The sequence below is a fragment of the Nematolebias whitei genome, chromosome 11 (genome assembly GCF_014905685.2).
Source record: "Nematolebias whitei isolate Nwh7 chromosome 11, NemWhi1, whole genome shotgun sequence".
Lineage (NCBI taxonomy): Eukaryota > Metazoa > Chordata > Actinopteri > Cyprinodontiformes > Rivulidae > Nematolebias > Nematolebias whitei.
Window position 1 is genome coordinate 32,161,685 of NC_056508.1, and position 23,365 is coordinate 32,185,049.

General features: G+C 39.8%; 1 protein-coding gene and 1 long non-coding RNA gene across 2 annotated transcripts in view; both read right to left on the reverse strand.

Moving 5' to 3' along the window:
- Positions 1-13,290, reverse strand: part of pfkma (phosphofructokinase, muscle a) — a 16,651-nt gene extending 3,361 nt beyond the window's left edge. Inside the window, exons 1-17 of the mRNA XM_037684196.1 lie at positions 13,097-13,290; positions 12,211-12,284; positions 12,025-12,102; positions 10,486-10,675; positions 10,221-10,386; positions 9,912-9,956; positions 7,503-7,611; positions 7,292-7,387; positions 7,124-7,216; positions 6,924-7,049; positions 6,771-6,835; positions 3,986-4,049; positions 2,291-2,437; positions 822-892; positions 654-741; positions 400-552; positions 153-317 (exon numbers count right to left, since the gene is read on the reverse strand). Coding sequence (XP_037540124.1) covers positions 153-317; positions 400-552; positions 654-741; positions 822-892; positions 2,291-2,437; positions 3,986-4,049; positions 6,771-6,835; positions 6,924-7,049; positions 7,124-7,216; positions 7,292-7,387; positions 7,503-7,611; positions 9,912-9,956; positions 10,221-10,386; positions 10,486-10,675; positions 12,025-12,102; positions 12,211-12,284; positions 13,097-13,187 — 1,821 coding nt within the window. The 5' untranslated portion in view covers positions 13,188-13,290. The remainder of the gene's footprint in view (positions 1-152; positions 318-399; positions 553-653; positions 742-821; positions 893-2,290; positions 2,438-3,985; positions 4,050-6,770; positions 6,836-6,923; positions 7,050-7,123; positions 7,217-7,291; positions 7,388-7,502; positions 7,612-9,911; positions 9,957-10,220; positions 10,387-10,485; positions 10,676-12,024; positions 12,103-12,210; positions 12,285-13,096) is intronic.
- Positions 13,291-15,780: 2,490 nt separating this feature from the next.
- On the reverse strand, positions 15,781-17,966 carry LOC119416995. Its single transcript, XR_005187124.1, has 3 exons — positions 17,894-17,966; positions 15,909-16,016; positions 15,781-15,815 (listed from the first exon to the last, which is right to left on the reverse strand). It is a non-coding gene; the product is annotated as an uncharacterized LOC119416995 (long non-coding RNA).
- Positions 17,967-23,365: the final 5,399 nt, after the last annotated feature.

The following is a 23,365-nucleotide window of genomic DNA, read 5'->3' on the forward strand; positions in this document are numbered from 1 at the left end:
TATATATATATATATATATATATATATATATATATACACACATATATGTATAATTTTTTTTTAATTTTTAGAAAAATAAAATAGCACAATTTTTCCTCTGATAAAAGTACTGATGTGGACGAGATGTTACAAGTGAAAAGCTGTAATCTCACCTCCAGATCTCTGATTGTGAACTTCTCCTCAAAGATGTAGGCAGCATCAGCCCCAGCAGCCAGACCTGCCATGGTGGCCAAGTAGCCGCAGTATCCTCCCATTGTCTCCACGATGAAGACGCGGCGCTTTGTCCCAGCTGCAGACTGCTTGATTCTGTCGCAGGTCTGCAGAGAAACACATTTAATGAACATGTCAAACTGTTTATCATTCGTTGTCTGGGGGTGTCATTTCCGTTTGACCACTGACAGAGGTAATGGTGTTGAGAGCAGTGTCGGTGCCGATGCTGAAGTCGGAGCCAGGAACGTTGTTGGAGACGGTGGCAGGGATGACCACCATGGGAATGCACATCTCCTCGTATTTCTCTCTGGCCTGAACCAGCTCCAGACCTCCAACGTAACCCTGCAGCAGGACAGGAGAGGAAGCTTGGCGTGTTGGTTTGTTAAGTCAGAGAAAGATCATCCAGCATTCACAAGGCTTTTTTTTTATTTGATTTATTTTACCTCAAATCCACCAATGATCACCAAAGCATGGATGTTAAACTTGGCTAAGCTCTGGCTAACTTCCTCTAACATTTTTCCTGGAAGAGTTCTTAAAGGAAACGGACTTACATTTAGCTGGTAAACTTGAAGACAACTTAAGATTTAATTCAAAATCAAACAATTTTTCACCTCTTGGTTCCCAACATTGAGCCTCCTTTTCCAGTCCAGCCACTCACCGTGTTCCAGGTGATGGGTTCAATCTGCAGCAAACCATAAAAAAAAAGAAAGTTTCAATAAAAAATAAAATTAAAAAACACTAATATAAGCGTAAACAAACAATAATTACATGGTCTGCATGTAAAACTTGTCATATAAAGCAATATATAACATATTTTGAACATTTTTGGTTTAAAAATACAAAAAAATAAAAATCCACAAGATAAGCAAATAGAAGTTAAGATTAATTTATTATTATTAGTATAACTTCAGAGTTCTGGTTGGTAATTCAAAGCCTTTTACAGACTAACTACACGTATTTACTGTATATCTGTTCAATTATGCTGTAAGTCTACAAATTACCCACAGTGTGTGTTCTTGCCTTTATAATCCATCCTAAAATATCTATTGTGACTCGTTTTACTCATTTCAAGATGTTTTATTTGCTATCTTCTAAATGTTTGGTTATTTAAAAGTTCTTTGTCAGTTAAATATCACAGTATTTTAACAGAACTGACAAAGGTTTAACGTAAATTAAATACTGGCCTAACATTCCTCGAAGGAATTTACATCGACTGTTGCCTTTTACTGAAGTTTTAAATTAAGATCATCATCAAATGTCGTGTAATCCTGGACAACGTCACAAAATGTCACACCCGGAGTTTGTGTTGTGAATGACTCTCAGCTACTACCACATCAAATTTTAGCTCACGTTACAACCATTTTGTGTTGGCAAATGTTGATTAACTGCAAAGAGCCTTCTTAAATATGACTGACTAAATGTTAATCAGTTGAAGATGTACATCCAATAAATACTTTATGAAAATTTAATTAATATCCATCCTACGGCTCATGAGATATTTTGCTAACAGACACACAGGGTTGACTATTACTAAAGTTTTGAGCAAAGACCTCCCACTCTTAGAGCAGCACATGGGAATATGTGTTGTGTCTGACTCAGCTACAAGTCACATCAAATCGAACAACATCTGTAGAAGTGACTCAATGTTCTGATGTCAGCAGGTTGTTTCGGCCATCTTGAATTGGGTTGGCTCCAACTGTAAATCCATTGTAGATGCACCTTCAGTGGTTATTAATTGAAAGTTTCATTAAAATTTCCTTAGAGGTTCATGAGATATTTTGCTAACAGACAGAAACGAACACATGATCGCCTGCCTTTAGTGACTGTGGGTCTGAAAACAGCCGAACAGAGATAAAACTGGGTTTTGGGGCTCACACATAAATTGTAACATACAAACTAAACGTTTGACAATTTGCACCACTTGAAGAGTATAATTTTTCTTTTTCACCTTTACACACCGTTTCCAACTTTGTGTAACTCAGCTCACGGGTTTCAGTTAAAAACATTTATATTTGAAGATCCAAGCCCCGCACCTTAAAAAAATAACAGGGATGAGGATGGCAGCCTGGAGTTATTGTACCTGCCCGTGAGCCAGACCATCAAAACCATCATGGACAGCAAACATGGAGTGACCCTGGATGATCCCCATCCTGACTGTTGCACGAACCGCAGCGTTCATCCCGGCGCAGGGAGCTCCGACGTTCAAAACAGCCATGTTGATGTTGCTCTGCCATTAAACGAAACCACACAAGGGTGGAACGTAAGTAAAAACTAGAAAAATTACATTTCCTGTGCAAATGCAGTGGGAAAGTTTATTGTTGAATAACTTGCTGAAAAACAGCTGGAATTAGCTAAAAGCAGCTGAAATTAATAAAAACACGATGAAATGTAGCTGAAATGAAGGAACAAGATTAAATTAACATAAGAAAGAACACATATTTACTGAATTAGGTTTAAATAAGCAGAAATGGGCACAAAAATGAGTAAATTAGCTAAAAAAAAAAGTGAAATTAGCAACAAAAAATAGCTTAAAAGTAACTGAAAAGGCAGAAAAAAGCCTAAACTACCAGAAGTAAGTGGAAAGAGCTGAAATGAGCCCCAAAAATGTGGTTTTAGCACAAAACAGCAAAAAAAAGGTAGCTGAACTAGCAGAAAAAGCTGAAACTAGCAGAAAACAATTGGAAGGAGCATAATAACAAGCTGAAATTAGCAGAAATAAGTTAATTAGGGTGAAAGTATCAGAAATTACCACAAAAATTTAAATCTATGAAAACAGCTGAAATTAACTAAAAACATTATTTAAAAAAGCTGAAATTTTAGAACAAGCTTAAATTAGCAGAAGGAAGCATGAACACATGTTTGCTGAAAGAAGAAGAAATGAGCACAAAAAGTGGAAACTGTCTGAAAAAAGCTGAAATTAGTTTAAAAAAAAAAAGATGAAAAGTAGCTAAAAAAGAAAATGAAACTACAAGAAGTGGAGTGAGCACATTTTTGCTGAATTAGACTGAAAAAAAGTGTAATAAGTGAAATAAGTGCAAAAATTGTGGAATTAGCTGAAAAAGCTTAAATTAGCATAAATAGATAAATAGTAGCTGAAATAACAGGAAAAGTTAAAACGTAGAAATAAGCTGAAAGGAGCAGAACAAGCTTAAATTAGCAGAAAGAAGTTAGAAGAATCACTCTGTTAAAATCAGGTCTCTCTTGTAAATGAGTCCCGGAGACTCAGTGGGATTAACCTGTATAAATAAAAGTTGAATGAAGGAAAAAAAAGAAGCACACAAATGTTGTAGTTAGCAGAAATAATCAGGAAAAAGCACAAATCAACAACAACAACAACAAAAAAACAGCTGAAATTAGCTGAAAACTTTTCAAATTTGCACAAGGAAGCTAAAAGAAGCTGAAGCAGAACAAAATGTGAAAGGGGCAGTAAAAGGTTGTAAACTGATCTAAAGATTTGAAGGATATAAAATGATCTCAATTCATTTTGTATGAGGAAAAAGATGGCAGAAAAGACTAAATGTTTCAAAAAGCTAAAGTTGCACCAATACCAAAATCCATAGCAGAATTATCCTGAAAGAGCTGAATGTTTTGATTTATGATTTGTTGAAATGGCTTGAAAACTGCGGGATGAGAATCACGCCGAAAAATATATGGAAGAAAAATGGATTGCAATAGTGTGAATGCTTCATAAACATTCACACTACTATACAACTCTTTTTTGAATTATTATAAGAGCAGTGGTCAGAGTCTGATGAAGAAGCAGGAGGATGCTCACCTTGACCTCAGGAGGATTTATGTGAGCCAGCAGCTTGTACGTGTTCCAGGTATTCTCAAAGCTCCTGCAAATCCAGTCAATTTGAGTGAAGAACAATGTGAGAACAACTGATAATACACATTTTTAGCTTACTGCTGACAGCTTATATTAAGAAACAAATAAATTCAAGTTGTCTATTTGAGTTGAGTTGGGTTTTTCATGGCAGATTCAGATTAATTACTCCACAAAACAGTGGTGGAGACCATAAATGTGTCAGCTTTTATAATATCACAATTTATAGTTAGATATTTGAAGATGCTGGGATGTCCTGATGCATGCTCAGTAATCCAGGAAGATAAACCTATAAAAGGTTGAATTGGAGGAGGACATGACTCAACCTTGGTAGATTTTGGAACATTATCTGTTTGGTTGCTCAGTTTTGAGATAAAGTGTGACAATAAAAAAAACATCCCGTAGCTAAGATGAGGTCGATCCATTGAAAACTTTATAAACACCCATAAAGTCTTGAAGTCAGTCCTGTAACAGAGTGAGGTCAATGCCGGGGTTATATGCTCAGGGGGTTTTGTTGTTGCTGTTGAACCATTAGTAGCAACATTTTGAGCCTGTTGTAAATTATAGAGGAAAAAAATGATTTATGTACATATACAAATTATAACAATCAATGTCAAAACATAACATTAACTTTTCAAAGTTTCAGAGAGATACGACTTTATAAAAACTCTTTACAACCTTTATTTCTTATTCAAAATGTAAATATATATACAGTGGGGAGAACAAGTATTTGATACACTGTTGATTTTTCAGGTTTTCCCACTTGCAAAGCTTGTAGATGACTGTCATTTTTATCATAGGTACTCTTCAACTGTGAGTGATGGAATCTAAAACAAAAATCCAGAAAAATAAAATGTATGCTTTTTAAATAATTAATTTCCATTTTATTGTGTGAAATAAGTATTTGATCATCTATCAACCAGTAAGAATTTTGGCTCTCACAGACATGTTAGTTCTTCTTTAAGAAGCCCTCCTGTTCTCCACCCATTACCTGTATTAACTGCACCTGTTTGGACCCGTGACCTGTATAAAAGACACCTGTCCACACACTCAATCAATCAGACTCCAGCATCTCCACAATGCCCAAGACCAGAGAGCTGTGTAAGGACATCAGGGATAAAATTGTAGACCTGCACAAGGCTGGGATGGGCTACAGGACAATAGGCAAGCAGCTTGGTGAGAAGGCAACAACAGTTGGTGCAATTATTAGAAAATGGAAGAAATACAAAATAACGGAAAATCTCCCTCGGTCTGGGGCGCCATGCAAGATCTCACCTCGTGGAGCATCATTGATCTTGAGGAAGGTGAGGAATGAGCCCAGAACTACACGGCAGGACCTGGTCAATGACCTGAATAGAGCTGGGACCACAGTCTCCAAGAAAACAATCAGTAACACTCTACGCCGTCAAGGATTAAAATCCTGCAGTGCACGCAAGGTGCCCTTCCTCAAGCCAACGCATGTCAAAGCCCGTCTGAAGTTTGCAAATGACCATCTGAATGATCCAGAGGAGGAATGGGAGAAGATCATGTGGTCTGATGAGACAAAAATAGAACTTTTTGGTTTAAACTCCACTCGTCATGTTTGGAGGAAGAAGAATGATGAGTACAACCCCAAGAACACCATCCCAACCGTGAAGCATGGCGGTGGAAACATCATTCTTTGGGGATGCTTTTCTGCAAAGGGGACAGGACGACTGCACCATATTGTGGGAAGGATGGATGGGGCCATGTATCGTGAGATTTTGGCCAACAACCTCCTTCCCTCAGTAAGAGCACTGAAGATGGGTCGTGGCTGGATCTTCCAGCATGATAACGACCCAAAACACACAGCCAGGGCAACTAAAGAGTGGCTCCGTAGGAAACATCTTAAGGTCCTGGAGTGGCCTAGCCAGTCTCCAGACCTGAATCCCATAGAAATCTTTAGAGGGAGCTTAAAGTCCGTGTGGCCCAGCGACAGCCCCGAAACCTGAAGGCTCTGGAGGAGATCTGTGTGGAGGAGTGGGCCAAAATCCCTGCTGCAGTGTGTGCAAACCTGGTCAAGAACTACAGGAAACGTCTGATCTCTGTAATTGCAAACAAAGGTTTCTGTATCAAATATTAAGTTTCATTTTTCTGGTGTATCAAATACTTATTTCACACAATAAAATGGAAATTAATTATTTAAAAATCATACATTGTATTTTTCTGGATTTTTGTTTTAGATTCCATCACTCACAGTTGAAGAGTACCTATGATAAAAATTACAGTCATCTACAAGCTTTGCAAGTGGGAAAACCTGAAAAATCAACAGTGTATCAAATACTTGTTCTCCCCACTGTATATATATATATATATATATGTATATATATATATATATATATATATATATATATATCAAGAGGCAAAATGTCAGTGACTCTTCAAATTGATAGTTTTTTGTTGTTTTTTTCATCCAGGAGCAGTTATATACTTGAATAACATGGTTAAATTTGTATTTTTACTAATGTTATTATTATAAAAATATTGTGAGCTCTTTCTCTCTCGATGCGATAGCACCCAGAGAATGTGTTGAGCAAGACTCTCAGCTACCACCACACTATATTTAGCTCAGCAGCTGTAAAACTGGCTGTTATGCCCATAATAAAGTCAAACAAACGAACACAGATACAGACATCAACAAAAACTTCCTGACCTTTCACCTTTGGCTGCAGTTGACTCATAAAGACCAGGTGACATTTCAAATGAAAATACTTACGTTCCTCTGAGCTTGATGGCTTCTTCAAATTTACCCTGATTCATGGCAGCGGTCACGTCTTTGGTCTGTGAGATGAACAATACATGAGGAGGACTGCTTGTAAAGGCTATGCACAACGCATCGCACTCTGCAGGTGAGCAGAACCTGACGCACCACTTGCACACACTCCATGAGGGGCAGCCGGACTGCCTGGTTCCCTGACAGGCTGACCACACAGGCAGGAGTTTCTGGAGTGGCCTCCAGCAGCGCCATCACCGCCTCCACGCCCATCCTGCTGCCCTGGACAACACAAACGTTTGGATCGTCAGCTGGGAACAGGTGGAGCTGCACGTTTTCTAACTGCTGATAGTCACCAGGATTCTGTCGAAGGCGGAGGGTGTTCCTCCTCGCTGCACGTGTCCAAGAACAGTGGTGCGGGTATCGAAGCCCAGCCTGTCAGTCACCAGCTGAAGAACAAAATTAAACCTATCAATAGTTAGCATTTTGCCTGAGCAAAACTGATTCCAGAAGGAGGAGCTTGCCTTTTTGATCAGATCAGATGTGATCGGTTTGCCATCGCTGGTGTTTGCACCCTCAGCCACAATAATTACATTCAGACGGCAGCCTCTGGCTCGTTGCTGCAATGTTTTACAAATGCAGTCAGCAAAAGGATGTGAGCGCGAGTTCATAGATTTGATTTGGAGGTGTGAACAGAAAGTGTAAATGCAACAATCTGCAATTAAATAAACTCACATCTGTCAGCCTCCTGCACAAGTGATCCTCCCAGCCTTCATCTGGGGGCATCTCAGGAATGAAAACCCAGTCAGCACTGCAGGCCAGAGCCGTCACCAGGGCCAGGTACCTGCAGCAACACAAACAAAAGCACCACAATGAGCGAGCAGCCCCTGAACGTCACACAGGCACATGTTCTGGCAACAAAGCGGATCAAACATAACTCGTTTAAAACATGAAATTATGGCAAAAAACAAAGCACAAAAAAAGGAAACAGATCATTTAGTTCCTATTTTAAAATCAATAATTAATTAAAAGGAATTGTTTGTGTGGTGGGCAGCACGGTGGCGCAACTGGTAGAGCTGCTGCCTCTCAGCGAGTAGGTCCCTGGTTCAAACCCCGGTCCAGGGGCCTCCTGGGTGGAGTTTGCATGTTCTCTCCGTGCATGCGTGGGTTTTCTCCGGGTGCTCCGGTTTCCTCCCACAGACCAAAAACATGCATGTTAGGCTGATTGGTAACTCTAAATTGTCCATAGGTGTGAGTGAAAGTGTGAATGGTTGTTTGTCTCTATGTGTCCCTGTGATGGACTTGTGACCCGTCCAGGGTGTACCCCGCCCCTCGCACAGTGATTGCTGGACATGGGCACCAGCGACCCCCGTGACCCAAAATGGAATAAGCGGGTAAAAATAATGGATGGATGGATGGATGTTTGTGTGGTGAAACCTTGCTGTAAACATTTTCCATGTTTTACTCGTATTTTCTCCGATAACGCTGTAAACCGTCAGTCATGTCTTCTTCTTTGTGGTCACAGAGGTTTTCTGTTGTGGTTTCCCCCTGAATGGCTCAGTTGGTAGTGCTGTTGCCTCTCTGCAAGAAGGTTGCTGAATCGAATCCCGGCCGGGGACCTTTCTGGGTGGAGTTTGTATGTTCTTTCTGTGCATGCGTTGGTTTTCTCCGGGTACTCCGGTTTCCTCCCACAGACCAAAAACATGCATGTTAGACTGACAGGTAACTCTAAATTGTCTCTAGGTGTGAGTGAGAGAGATAATGGATGTTTGTCTCTACGTGGCCCTGGAATGAATGAATGAACAAATGCATGAATGGATGGATGGATTGATTGATAGGATTGATGGATGGATGGATGGATGGATGGATGGGATTGATGGATGGGATTAATTGATTAATGGGATGGATGAATGAACAGATGGATGGGATTGATTGATTGATGGATGGATGAATGGGATTGACTGATTGATTGATGGATGGATGGTTTTCCCCTCAGACTCCATGTTCTAAAAGCATACTAAAGTCCTTCAGTGTTTGTTGATGACCTTCAGATCTGTCCGTCTGGACCAGCTAATGACTTTTTTTTTTTATTCAGACCTAAACTGTCTTAGGCCCTGTGATGGACTGGAGACCTGTCCAGGGTGTACCCGGCCCATCGCACAGTGATTGCTGGACATGGGCACCGGCGACCCCCGTGACCCATAATGGAAGAAGCGGGTAAAAGATAATGGATGGATGGATGGATGGATGGAATGTATAAACTTTGTTAAAGATAAACTGTTACCATTGTTGTTGTCACCTGTTTGAGTGAAATTTTTTAACCTAACTTTTTAATCGATGAACAGATTAGCTCATAAGTTAAGCCTTTTCAACTAATCCATTTCGTAAAAAGATTACCTAAATTACATGACCCTGAACAGATGATTTATGCCTTAATTACATCTCATTTGGGTCGCTGAAACTCTGCATGTTGCTCTTAATCAATCAGTACCATCAATCTAGTAATCAATCTTCAGTACTTGAAAGATAGTCCATATGAGCGGACTTGCTGTTCATTTAGGATCTAAATTTAAATAACCCGTGAGCTTTGGAGCATCTTGGTTTTACAAATTAGAGCTGCTTAGACTGTTGGCTTTTATTGTTCAAGCTCAACTTCTTGTTGTTTTTTAAATTACGTTTTAATTGTTCTGTACATTTAGTGCTGCTTTTTGATTTATTATCATTGTTTCTATGAAAGGCTCATGGCTCATACCTGTTTGTGTTTATGTGTAGGTTTGTTAGCAAAATATTTCATGAACCACTGAATGGATTTCAATGAAACTCTCAAAAAGTGGATGTTCATCTGCAGCTTCAGTAACTTCATCATCAGCTTCAAAATTGTTTCCACAGCTGACCTGAACTACAAATATATTAATAATTTAGTCAGTTCTACAGATATTGAGATACAATTTGGTGTGGTAGTAGCTGAGAGTCATCTCCAACTCATACTCTGTGCACTAACAGAACGCAAGAGAGCTTTGCTTAAAATGAGGCAGGTGATAAACATTCCTTCAAAGACTATTAAGTCATATTTTGTACACTTTGGTGAAATAGGTTGTTTTGAAAGTGTTGGCGTACTAAACATGTCGGGCACAATGTACTGACCCACAGTGTCGGCCCATTACTTCCAGTATGAATGTTCTCTGGTGGCTGCAAACAAACGCAAAAAACAAAACCTCATTACATCCAGACACTGACTGCTTCTGTACAGTCACAGCAAACTGTTAAGATAAATGCATAAAGTGCTTTTATTTATTTATTTATTACAAACATGAGAACTTTAATACCACAAAGACGTAAGAACTCTGCAAAAATAACTTGCATGAGAAATGACTGACTGACTTAAACGTTGAACTTAGAAGAATTAAAATGTTTTTCTGATCTTGTCATGCAAGTTGTACAAGGGTGTCTGACCTCTGTGCAGTGGTAGTGATGGCGTCCAGCACCTCGATGATGCGGTGCAGGGCGGAGTCAGTGCCAATGGTCATGTCGGTGCCACAGAAATCATTATCAATGGAGCCGACCATGCCAACAATGTTCAAGTGGGACGATTTCTTGGCTTCTTCTTTTGTAATCTTACCTGCAGAAAAGTAAAAGTTACATTTGTATGTAAAATCGAAGAAATATGTTAAAGCTGGCTGAATTTAGTTTTACAGATTTGTAAGTCTTGTTTCTTTACCCGCTTGGACCAGGTCAGTCAAAAGGCCGCTCCACTCGGTCCTAAACTCGTTGGCTCCAGTCAGACTGCCGTCACCTCCGATCACGCACAGGTTGGTGATCCCGAGCTTCACTAGGTTACAGGCTGCCTTTGTACGGCCCTCCCTGGTTCTGAAGTCTTTGCAGCGAGCGCTGCCGATGACGGTGCCGCCCTACAACACGAAAAGGATCCATTACATGGCACAATGACATTATTTTTCTTAGAAGAAAGAAGTTTGGTGCAGATTTGAACCAGCAATGTGTACAGCAACTCAAGTCACAAATTCACTACAGATGATGTCAGATCTTCCACGGGCAAAGGAAACATATCACGTGCACTGGTTGGCTCATTCATCCCAGGTCACTTTATTTAGACACCAGAGATGAAAGAAATGTTAATCACGAGTTTCGCCATCCTTCAGTCATTTGGCTGAGTCAGCTGTCAGCATTCAAAACCAATGTATTGAGTTATAAGAATCTCTGATCCCTGGGGAAACCTCTACGCTTCTCGAGAAGTTCACAGTATAAAGGTCAGCTAGATCATAAAAAAGAAAAATCCATCTCATCAAGAAGAAGTTCAGGTGGCTGCTCCCACACTGTTCATCGACTCAGTGAGTTCATATACTTACAAAAACACTGATTAAAGAATAGCTCTAAGAAAATTTGACTGGTGCTTCATTTATAAAGGACTTAATTTAATGAAGCTTTTAGAAAATAATCTTTGGATGGACATCTGCACCTGATTAACCTTTGAAATCAATTCAATTCTAGACGGCTGTCATAGCTAAACAACATTAGCCAATAACAAAATTGATATAAACCGATTAGTTTTGTACTTATTTGGCTAAAATTTGTTGTGTGAGTAATGTCACTCTCAACTGAGAATTATAACTTGCAACATTACAAAAGATTATGAACAGCAACTTTTACGAGGTTTGATCAAAGCGGCTTCAACTCTTCTTGGTCTAAAAGTCCAGCGTCAAAGGCAGTGGACAAAAACTTGTGTACAGAATTCCATCCATCCGTTATCTTTTACTTCTTCCTTTTTGGGTCACGGGGATCACTGGTGCCCATATCCAGCAATCATTGTGCGAGAGGCGGGGGACATGCTGGACAGGTCACAAGTCCATCACAGAGACAAATGAGACAACCATTCACTCTCTCATTCACACCAGGGACAATTTAGAGTTACCAATCAGCATAACATGCATGTTTTTGTGGGAGGAAACCGGAGAAAACCCATGCATGCGCAGAGAGAACATGCAAACTCCACCCAGAATAGCGCCCCCCCGGCCGGGATTCAGTCTAGCGACCTTCTTGCTGAGAGGCAGTAGCTACTAACTGCATCTTGTAGTTATTTTATGTTTCAATTGAAAGTATGGTACAGGATTAGAAGAATCAGAACACATTTGGGTCATCGTTCTACTTTAAACTGAGTACAACGGCCCTTTGAAGAAGAGTGCATTATGATTGTTTTAACGTTTGCTTTTTCCTGATGCAAGTGTTTGGTGAGTCAACTCACCAGCTGCAGCATCATGGACACACTCTCCCATGTGGCAGGACGAATGTTGTCTCCTCCATCCACCAGGCCCTGGTAGCCCTACAGGACAAGCATTTTTTTTTTCTCAGCGTATATAGATATCTGGTGCTGATGAGTCTGGTTTGTGTTAAACATGATGAACTGGTGCGTCTTTAAAACAGCCGATACCTCATGAACAAAGTAAACTTTGGCTCCAGTGTAGAGACCCACTCTGACCGTAGCCCTCACAGCAGCGTTCATACCTGCAAGTCACAAACACCTTCATGTGTGATTTTATCTGCACACAATGATTATATCCATTCTGTCAGATATACAGCCTCTGACTCAACTTGACCTTGAAGTAGCACAAGACAAAAATAGCCAGTGGAAATAAAGAACGGGAGTAGGGTTTAGGACGCTAAAGCCACTGAGTTTGTGTTGTGACAAGCACACTTTTGGCAGCTCTTGTTTCACCAGACAGCAGCTGTGGTTGGGTGGGGGTTTCTCTCCTCCATACCAGAAAAAGGTCAGCGCCACTAAAATTAGCCCCAAAGAGGAAAAAAATGGTTGGCGGAACATATGAGAGCCACAAAACATAAACCAACACAAAGGTTTGGGGTGAAATACTGGACCGGACTATGTCAGAATGATGCTTCCTGTTCAGCAGAGTGGGTAGAAGCAAAATGCAAAGATTACATTCATGTAAAACAACTTAATGGAAAATATTAATTTGACATTTTGAAGTTTGAAGGTATGAAACGTTAAACTGAAAGTTACACATCGAATGATGAGGGTGCATTGATTCTAAGACGTAGGATTCTCTAACATTTATCATACACCAGCAAGCTCTCACTTGTTTTACCCTTAAATATTAAAAGTGCCTTAACCCAACATGTTCACAAAGCTCAAATTTTGACACAGTTGGCTCCTACAAGATAAACTTCTCCAGCTGGTTGGGATTCGGTGTTAACAAAATGTGCAAGGTAAGAACTTGATCCTCCTTTGAAACCCATTTAATGTTTAAAGCAACTCTTTAAGATGTGATTAACCCAGCACAACTTCATCCTCCACTTACCTTGGGCATCTCCTCCTGACGTCAACACGGCGATGGACCGTCCGAGGCCCATCTTTGTCGGATCCATGGTTGGATGGAGATCTTTGGACATGCTTTGGGGAGACGAGAGTCCTCGATGTGAGGCAGGAGAAAGAATGGGGTGCCCGTCCTTCACTCTCAGTTTCTATGTGTCACGAGGGAAGGCACAAGCTTTGTGAACCAACTGCCTCTATTCTTGACCCCTCCAACCCTTACTCACTCATGGCCAAACTAAATATAACTGTAACCACCAGTGGACAGTTAAGATGGAGATAGTGCAATGCACATCTGGAAATAGTGTGACTGGGGGGGGGGGGGGGGGGGGGGTCAATATTCTCTACATTTATTCAAACTGCACTGACAGCAGATGGACAAATCCAAACTGAAGTTGTCAAAAAAATAAAAATTTCAGAAGTTTGTTAAAAGACTAGTTGGGCAACAAATTTAAACAAGACATGAAACTCCTGAAAATGTACCTCGTCAGACCAGAACTGGGATCATCTTTAAATGGTGAACTGACTTTACAGATCTTTAGGATAAAAAGAGCCAATAAATTTAAGGCCTCATTCAGAACATGTTGATGGTCCTGCCTGCAACAGAAATACCTGTTTTTTTCCCCCGCTCCTGTTCATGGTTTATTTTTTTAAACTGATGAGAAGATGGCAAAGTATGTTAGACTGGTACAGAACATGTATGAGAACAGCAAGATAGTGGTGAGATGTGCTGTAGGCGTGACGGCTTCAAGGTGGAGGTGGGACTGCATCGAAGATCAGCTCTGAGCCCCTTCTTGTTTGCTCTGGTGGTAACAGATGAGGTCAGGCAGGAATACCCGTGGACTACGTTTGCAGAGGACATTGTGATCTGTGGTGAGAACAGGGAACAGGTGGAAGATAACTTTGAGAGGTGGCAGTATGCACTTGAAGAGGAATGAAAGTCAGCCGTAGTAAGACAGTACATGTGTAGGAATGAGAGGGAAGCCGGTGGAGCAGCGAGGCCAGTGGTCACATGCAAAACAGTGGCTCATTTTAGGTTAAATGTGCACCAAGTTAAAGCTACAACACATTTTATTTTAAAGATAAATGTTAAATAATTTTAAGCCTGGATGAACAAAAATCTGAGTGCCAGAAACACTTTAATTGACTTGAGAAGTATGGTACCCCCAATAATTTACAAGTTAGCAATTACGTTTAAAAAGTTCCAGCTTCAGTGCGATCTTGTCTCTCAGTCAGAAAGGACTCTGCTTTCAGATAATATGGTTGCACTTTCAAATTTTCCAGTTTCAAATTCAAGTTGGAGACATTTTTCCCCTCCAACTCTTCATTTGAGGGAATCACACTCCAGAGCCCATCATGTGGCAAGTATGAAAATTAAAACGGGCCAGAACAACCAGAATTAAAGAAACAAGTTTCAGATAAAATTATATTTTAACAAAAAGTGGAGTAAGAAATCAAAGTGCGCCCCACATAAAAACAAATGCATTTATTAATACGAATGACACTTTAAAAACGGGTAGTTTATTTCTTTTACAATAAAAAAATAAAAAATAAAAATAAACACTAGGAACTAAGAAGAAAAAAACAAAAAACATTGAGACAGTGATGAAGACATCAGCACATGAATGTAATGCATGTTATCTTTTCTGCAGTTGAGGGCTGTGCAAAGCCGGAGGAAGAACAAAGTCGATAGGAAAAAATTTCTGGAAAACAAAAAGACAAAAAAGGTTTATTTTAATTTGGCATGTTTTTGTTCTGTTGTGAGCAGCATTTTAATCCAAATGCATGTTTAAATGTTGCAAGAATACATTACTCAAGCGTTTTAAGTGTCAACTAATCTAAAGACGATTTGCAAATCATAATGAGCATGCATAGAGCGTCATACTTTAACTTTTGAATAGTTCAGATCAAATCAGCTGAACGTCGGTTGAACTCAGCCCAATCCATCAAATATGACAGATTTTTGTACATATCTAGCATGATCTGTCAGCGCTGTGTTCAGGATGATTCTCGGATAATTACATGCTTGCAACCACTTTTCTGTTTGCTAAAGTTGATTAGCTGTGGAGGTCATAAAGAGGCATCGACACCTGCAAGCCCATCATGACAGCAGGCGATAAGACTGAACTAGCATAAGCTCAGGTGAGTACTTACAGTGGACTCTTCAAAGTGCAAAGTGGAGGCAAGCGGGTTTTCACAGCGAGGCCAGGGGTGGAGGAACCCGGGAGCAGCGGTGACGGACTTTGAGGTGTAGGTCGACACCTCGTCATCCAAAAGCAGCTCCTCCAGAGGAAGGAAACGCTTTCGCAACATCAGCACAGCAGAACTCAGAGAACTAGTCTTTTGTGTAGTCGGGTCTATAACAGAAGAAGAAACTTATAAACACAATACATTACAAATTATTATGAGATTAATTATTATGAGATGCATTATCCATCAGTGGTACCTCTGTGCTGAGGCAGAACAGATGGGATGCTGTGACGAGCTGGCTCAGACTCTGCAGATGTTTCACTTTGAGCTCCGGACAAGTTCCTTTGGTTGGACGAAACTGGACCAAGCTGATCAGAGACGTTCAGATCCAGCTGTGAGGCTCTGAGCAGCTTTTTACTAGTTGAGAAGACGATGACAGACTCTCTTGGCTGCGCTGGCACTGAAGTCTTCTCCTCCTTTGTTCTGTATGCATCTACCGGCTCCTTACTGGAAGAACACTGAAGACGAGAAAAAGAAAAGATGAGCTGACAGTTTATTGTAAAAGCATCAAATACTGACTATGATTCATCGTCTCTAATTTCACTTCATACAGATGAGGTTTGCACTGGGAGCCGCTTGGATTGAGTCTCCGGATCCTTGTCTGGCCCAGATGTGCTCTGCTCATCTTCTGGGTCGTCAAATAATCTCTGGACAACCTTCTGTTAACAAAACCATCAGATAAATTGTGACTCAGTGCCATAATGCATTATATTAGTTGATACATTTGGAAACAGTGCATTTCTGGTTTAAAGACGATAAGAGCAGTTTAGGATCACCAATTTTATTTATTAACCTTTATTTAACCAGGTAAATCCCATTGAGATCACAGGGAGGCCTGGGCCTGAAGGCAGCCTAACATGCATGTTTTTGGTCTGTGGTTGGAAACTGGAGTACCCAGAGAAAACCCACACAAGCACGAGAACATGCAAACTCCACACAGAAAGACCCCAGGTCCAACCGGGGATTGAACCCAGGACCTTCTTGCTGTGAGGCAACAGTGCTAGCCACTGAGCTGTCGCGCTGCCAAAGGATCACCATTTTTGTTGCCCGCTTGCAGTTTTATTATCTAAAGGTTCTACAAGATTAAATATCCATTAAAATATTTTTTTTTTCCCACAACTGTGTGCACATCAGATCTATTTTTCCTCATAATCAAGACATTAGGAGAATCATTTTTATATGTTTATTTAAAACAAACTTTAAATAGGGAAACAAATCCTGTGGCCATAATTCAAATTAGTTTACATACCACCATTTTAACAAATACACTGACATTTGGAGTTTGTGCTAAATAAAATATGAACAATTTTGAATAATATTGTCAGCACAATAATAAAATGGACAAGCTTTGAGGTGATTCATTAACACCATCTCACATGCCCTAGTTTTAAACGAAGGTCATCTTATGATAAGACATTGAAGTCCAATCCTGTAAAGTATATTTATAAATTAAACTAGGGGTGCACTGATAAATCAGCCGGCTGATCGGCCCCATTTCCTTAATTTTGAGAAATCGGCTGATCCTTGCACGAGAAACAGATTTTACCTAATTTTGTTGTTTTAACAATTGTCTGAACTTCATTTATATTTCAGAGCACTACCTCATGGCCAGTTAAAACAAGTTTGTATCGTTTCTAGGATATTGTTCAAGTGTATGTTTTTCAATAAAATACTGGAAAATTGAAGATGCATTGTGACCTTACAACACCCGACAGTGTCGCTTATAAAACAAAATCGGTATCGGCAGGTCAGACTTTTTAGAAATCAGTGATCGACCAGAAAACTGCAATCTGTGCACCCCTAAATCAAACTAGCATTTCGTGAGGGAATGCATATTCCTTGTTGCATTGTGTGCTAAAGTTTCAAGATCTCGTGTGATGTTAGCGCTCAGAGAATGTGTTGCAAGTAACAGCTACCACAGCAGGTTTTAGTTTAATAGCTATAAATATGGCTGTGTTATAGTCAGACAGACATTCATAGGTCAATTGGCTGTGGTGGCCATTTGAAATCTGTTTTAATGTTCATCAGTAGCAGACGTTTATTAACCTTCAATAAACCAGACAAATCCCATTGAGATCACATATCTATTTTGCAAGGGAAGCCTGGGCCTGAAGGCAGACTAACATACATTTTTTTGTTTGTTTTTTACTGTGGGAGAAAACTGAGCGCCCAGAGAAAACTCACACAAACATGAGTAGAACATGCAAACTCTACACAGAAAGACCCCAAGTCCATATCTGGGATTGAACCAAGGATCTTCTTGCTGTGGGACAACAGTGCCAACCACTGATCCACCGTGCTGCCCAAATACATCTAATGATCACTTTCTTCGAGGTTTATTAAAACGCAACCATGGACACCTTTTAATGGCAGTCATCAATAGAAATGCTTTACTAAGTGGCAGTAAAACTAATAACGACCAAGCTCCTAACTAATTTAATGGTTGGCAAAATGAATAAAAAATAAAAAAAATAAAAAATTCAGAACAAGCCACATCGGCTGCAAAACCTCTTGCACAAACTTGATTACGTCTCACCTCCTGACATGAGTGAACGTTGACATTGCAGCGCCTGGGTCCGAGTGCGCTGTATGGAGTTTGACACCCTTTCTGAAAACGGAAGCAGCAGGAGGATGTAAAGCAGCGGCTGCATGAAACGCAACGTGCCAAACGACAAAGAGTGTACAGACCATAGACGTGGACTGATGTTTGGTGTTGCAAATCCTCTGGGGGGTCTGTTTCACCAGTGGAGTCTGTCTGAGTGCTGGAGAAAGCAGCAAACATCACATCAGGGTAAAAAATAAAATAAAAAGGCAGATAAGGTTGCATTAGGTGCTTTAAACCAACAATTCTACATCTTACCCACTGGGCCGCCAGTTGCCTCTGCGTTGCGTTTCTTTACGGGCATTCTTTGAGCCTAACAAACGCGTTATAAAACCCATCAGCAATTATTATAACAAGAAGGAAGAATAGCAGAAGTTGGATCAAATTTAATGCTCTCATACGGTGTAGATTGAGGTTCCTCTGTTGGACGCACAGACTGATTCTATGAACGTGGCACCCAGAGGCCCACCTGCCTTCACACCCTCATTCTGAAGAATACTTTGCAGAGCCGTAGAGTCTGGTGAGAAGTGGACCATTCTCTCTGGTCCTGCAAGAAAGCACATTTCGTTGACAATGAACAGGGTAAAATAAAAAATTCTGTCATTTCTCAATATCAGATATTTGTCAAAAACTGACATTAAAAGCAGCAGGCGATGAGCATTCAAGGAATACTAGGCCTTAAATAAAAAATAAAAAAACTGAAGTGAGCATTGAGCATCTAAATTTAGCACAAGGCTCACTGTAAAAAAAAAAAAAATAGGGCAGAAATACAAATACTGTAAATTATGCAACAAGTGAAAGGTTTTTAAAAAAAGGTAATCAATTTTTTTTAAATTCACAAAAGCAATATGTTCACAGAATTCTTGTATTAAATTAAAAAAAAAAAAAAATCCCGCTTCGTGTTCACTGCTGCATTGCCAACCTGCCGGGGGTCCAGCTTTTCGTAGACTCTTCTTGACGGACATTCGCTGAGGCTGCATACAGGATGGTATATATATAACAAATGGGTTTAAGTTTAATTTTGATTGCTCACAAATCAGACAAATTTACAATAAGAAAAAAATGTCCAAAAACAAACATGGCAATATAAAGCCTAAAAAAAAAAAAAAATGAATAAAAATAAATGACGCTCACCAGGTTTTTGTAAGGTTTGGATCTTGGAGTTACTCCTTCATTTTTGAGAACACGAAGCAAAGCTGCGTGGTCTAGTTGAACGTTCTGTTCTTTGTCTGAAAATAAACAATCCAAATCAAGAAAGAAAAAAAAAAAGCAAAGTGGCATATGATCACTCATTTACCTTCAATTATTATGACAGTATCAATGTCAGATTTAGTGCAGATATGAGAAACTAAACACACACACACACACGTATGCATTTGATACACTGCAGACTTTGCAAATTTTCTTACCTACAAAGAATGGAGGTCTAATTTACTTTTTTTTTATACAATCGTAGGTACACCAACTGAGAAAAAGAATCTAAGAAAATCCAGAAAATTACTGATTTTTAAATAATTTGCATTTTATAGCATGCAACAAGTATTTGATACAATAAACAAGCAGAACTTATTTTGGTGCAGAAACCTTTGTTTGCAGTAAGAGCATTAAAAATGGGTCATGACTGAATCTTCCAGCATGACAATGACCTGAAACACACGGCCAACGCAACTAAGGAGTGGCTCCATAAAAAGCAGTTCAAGGTTCTGAAGTGACCTAGCCAATCTCCAGACCTGAACCCAATAGAAAATTCTAGGAGGGAGCTGAAACTCGATGTTGTCCAGTCACAACCCAGACACCTGAAAGATGTGAAGATCAGTATGGAGGAGTTGACCAAAATCCCTGCTGCAATGTGTGCAAACTTGTTCAAGAACTACAGGAATCATCTGATCTCTAACTGAGGCAAGGAGCTCGTTGTCCCAAATCTCACGATGCATGACCCCATCCATCTCCCTTCAATATGGTGCGGTCATCCTGTCCCCTTCGCCAAAACGCACCCCAAAGTACGATGTTTCCACCCCCATGCTTCACGGCTGAGACGATATTCTTGGGGTTGTACTCATCCTTCCTTCAAACACGGTGAGTGGAGTCGATACCAAAACGCTCCATTTTGGTCTCATCTGACCACGACCTTCTCTCATGCCTCCTCTGGATCATAGCTGGTCATTGGCAAACTTCAAACGGGCCTGGACACGTGCTGGCATGAGCAGGGGGACCTTGCGTGCCCTGCAGGATCTTAAACCATGACTGTGTAGTGTTACTAATGGTCCTCTTTAGAGACTGTGGTCCCAGCTCTCTTCAGGTCATTGACCAGGTCCTCCAGTAGAGTTCTGGACAGATTCCTGACCCTTCTCAGAATCATTCTTACCCCACAAGGAGACATTTTGCATGGAGCTACAGAGAGGAAGATTGAGTCATCTTTTGTTTCTTCCATTTTTTAATATCTGCACAAACAGTTTTCTTCTCACCAAGCTGCTTGCCCATTGTTCTGTAGACCATCCCAGCCTTGAGCAAGTCTACAATTTTGTCCCTGGTGTCCGTAAGACATCCCTTTGGTCTTGGCCATGGTGGAGAGGTTGGAGCGTGATTGATTGAGTGTGTGTACAAGAGTCTTTTATACAGGTAACAAATTCAACCAGGTGCAATTAATACAAATAACGAGTGCAGAATAAGAGGGCTTCTTAAAAACAAAAAACAGGTCTGTGAGGTCCATAATTCTTGCCGTTTGGTAGGTGAGCAAATACTAATTTCATGCAATAAGATGTAAATTAATTATTTAAAAAAACTCATACAATGTGATTTTCCTTTTTTTTTTTTTTTTTCAAAGATTCTGTCTCAATTGAAGTGTACCTTCGATAAAAATTATAGACTTCTTCAGTCTTTGTTGGTGGGAAAACGTGCAAAATCAGCAGAGTACCAATTACTTATTTTCCCCACTGTGTACATAAAGCAGAGGTATTCTGAGTGTACAGAGAAAACAACAAATTGAAAGTATTACCATTTGAAGAATGGTCCTGCAGTGTCTGTAACTCAGCATGCGATGACTTGGAAGGCTCTTTGAGACTGAGCAGGTTCATGTTATCCAAAGCGTCTTCAGCCCCGGGAACAAACTGTGCAGAACTACCTTCATTCTGCACCGTTTTACCAGAAACTGAAGACAAGGGATTGTTTAAAGTGGCTGAAGTCTTTAGTGGTTTGGATGGCCTTGACTGCCCTGACAGCTGAGACGCATTTTCAACAGTCTTTCCAAGATACTGATCCACACCTCTGACTGAATTCCCTTTGCCGTCTAACACAATTTGAGGGTTACTTGGTTTTGCATTGCATGCACTTGTGTTGGAGTGAACAGCATGAGTTTTTGAGTGTGAATCAGTTAAAGGTTTGTGAATCTCTGCCACCTTTTGTGTTTTGTTGCGATGATGGTTGAACAGTACAGGCTGGGTGGACTGCCTTTTTGTCTTAGCTTTACGCTGTAGAAATAGAAGTGCAGAAAATGTAAGAACAGCATAATAAAATCATAAATACAGTTTTGAAATCTACAGAATAGGATGAAGGCCCTTACAACTAAAGGTTTTTCCTCCCACTTGGTGTAGCACTGGTTAAATTCAGAGGTCTGCAGATGAAGAGTCTTTGCGAGGACTGGAATCCTGCTCCTACCATGTTGCAAAAGTGGCTTTTGAGCACATTTTGCTGTAACTTGGTTCTCACAGTCTTTGTTTGAAAGATGGAATGAAGAGATGCATTTAAAAATCTTCATGTCTGCCGGACTTATGTTCTGTTCATTATCCATTCTGTGTAGAAACAAATCAAATGTAACAAATAAATACTGAGTGAGGAAGTTATATTTTCCACTTCTACCATTTCTAGACTTTTCCAGACTGCATAGAAATCAGATTGATCTTTTTAGCCAATTTAAAAACAAGATTGGATAATAGTGTCCAGAAAATGTAATCAAATATGAGAAGCTGCAGTGTGACAGGTTTCAGAAAGTATTACAGCTGCTTTCTAATTCAGAAGCTTTTCTTTTAACTGTTTTTTTGCAGAGGCTTTGCACCAGCTTTAATTGAACACTCCCCACACACCCACAAAAGGGGATATGACTTAGTATTAGCAAAAGAAAAAAATAATAATAAATCACCTGTACAGTATAGTTATCACTCTGAACAACTCTGTTGTGTGTTGCAAGGAATACAAAACACCGAGGCTCAGTTTGTTTTTAAACCATCCAAACTTCACAATCAGATTTCAAAATACAAAAGTGTGATTGTCTTTTTTTTTTTAAATACTGTTGTATATCAACTATAAATGCCCTTTAACCTATAGATTATCAGTTTGTAGATAAATGTATAGAGGCTTTCTGTAGATGACAGTTTTCTATGATGCTCCACAAATACATTAAATGACCAACAACAACAAAAAAGCAATGAGATTTTACACAAAGGCAAGTAGGAGAAAGGTGAATAGTAGTTTAAATGGCTTAAAATGACTTACCTTTGAAGATTACTACGGATTTCGTTCAGAGTTTGCTTACGAAGGACTGGAAGAGAATTCATGTTGACGACTAGAGAAAGGGTTAGAGGCCAGAGCTGTTTGTGATTAAATTTGAGCAGCAAATGGCATTAAATATGAGATGTCGATCCAACACGAAACGCTGCACAGGGTTAACAAAGACTAAACATGGACAAAATATCTCAAAACTACATAGAAAAATGTAATACAGGCCAAAAATACAAGTTGGTTTAACGCTGCACAACAGAAAGCTGCATCGTCGAACACGCTACAAAACCGAAAGCTTACCTTACTTATTCTACAAACTTTATGAATATTAAAGGCTTGATTACTACAATCTGTAAATCTTGTCATATATTTCAAAGAAAGTTAATGCCGCACTTCAGTTTCTTTAGGTTTACTAGGAGTTTTTTTTTTTCTTACCTTATAACGAAACTGTAAACTTCCTGGTCTTTCAGTTTGTAAAAAGCGCGTTACGCCATTGGCCAAATAAAAAGCCAAATCAACCAATGAATGCACAGGAGGACTTGCGTGTAACCAATGAGCGACGGTCTTTCATAAACAACTCCATGGCAACGACGCAAAAATTGTTATACCACGTGATCGTTTTTTGCCGCCGCTAGATAGATAGATAGATTATTTTAGAAAAAACATGTTTTTGTAAAACTTATGGTCACTAAAGTAAAACATTTATGCACAAGTTGGTAGAATATGACAAAGTGTGTTTCTGTAAACGCTATGAATATAGTTATGCATTTTATGCCTAGGATGAAATAACTATACATAAGTATTTTAAGGTGCATACCTAAAAGCATGGAGCTTTTCCAATGGGACACCTGTTGGAAACATTTTCTGAAGGTTGGTAGCAGCTTCTACAACTAGCAACAACTTAGGGAACTT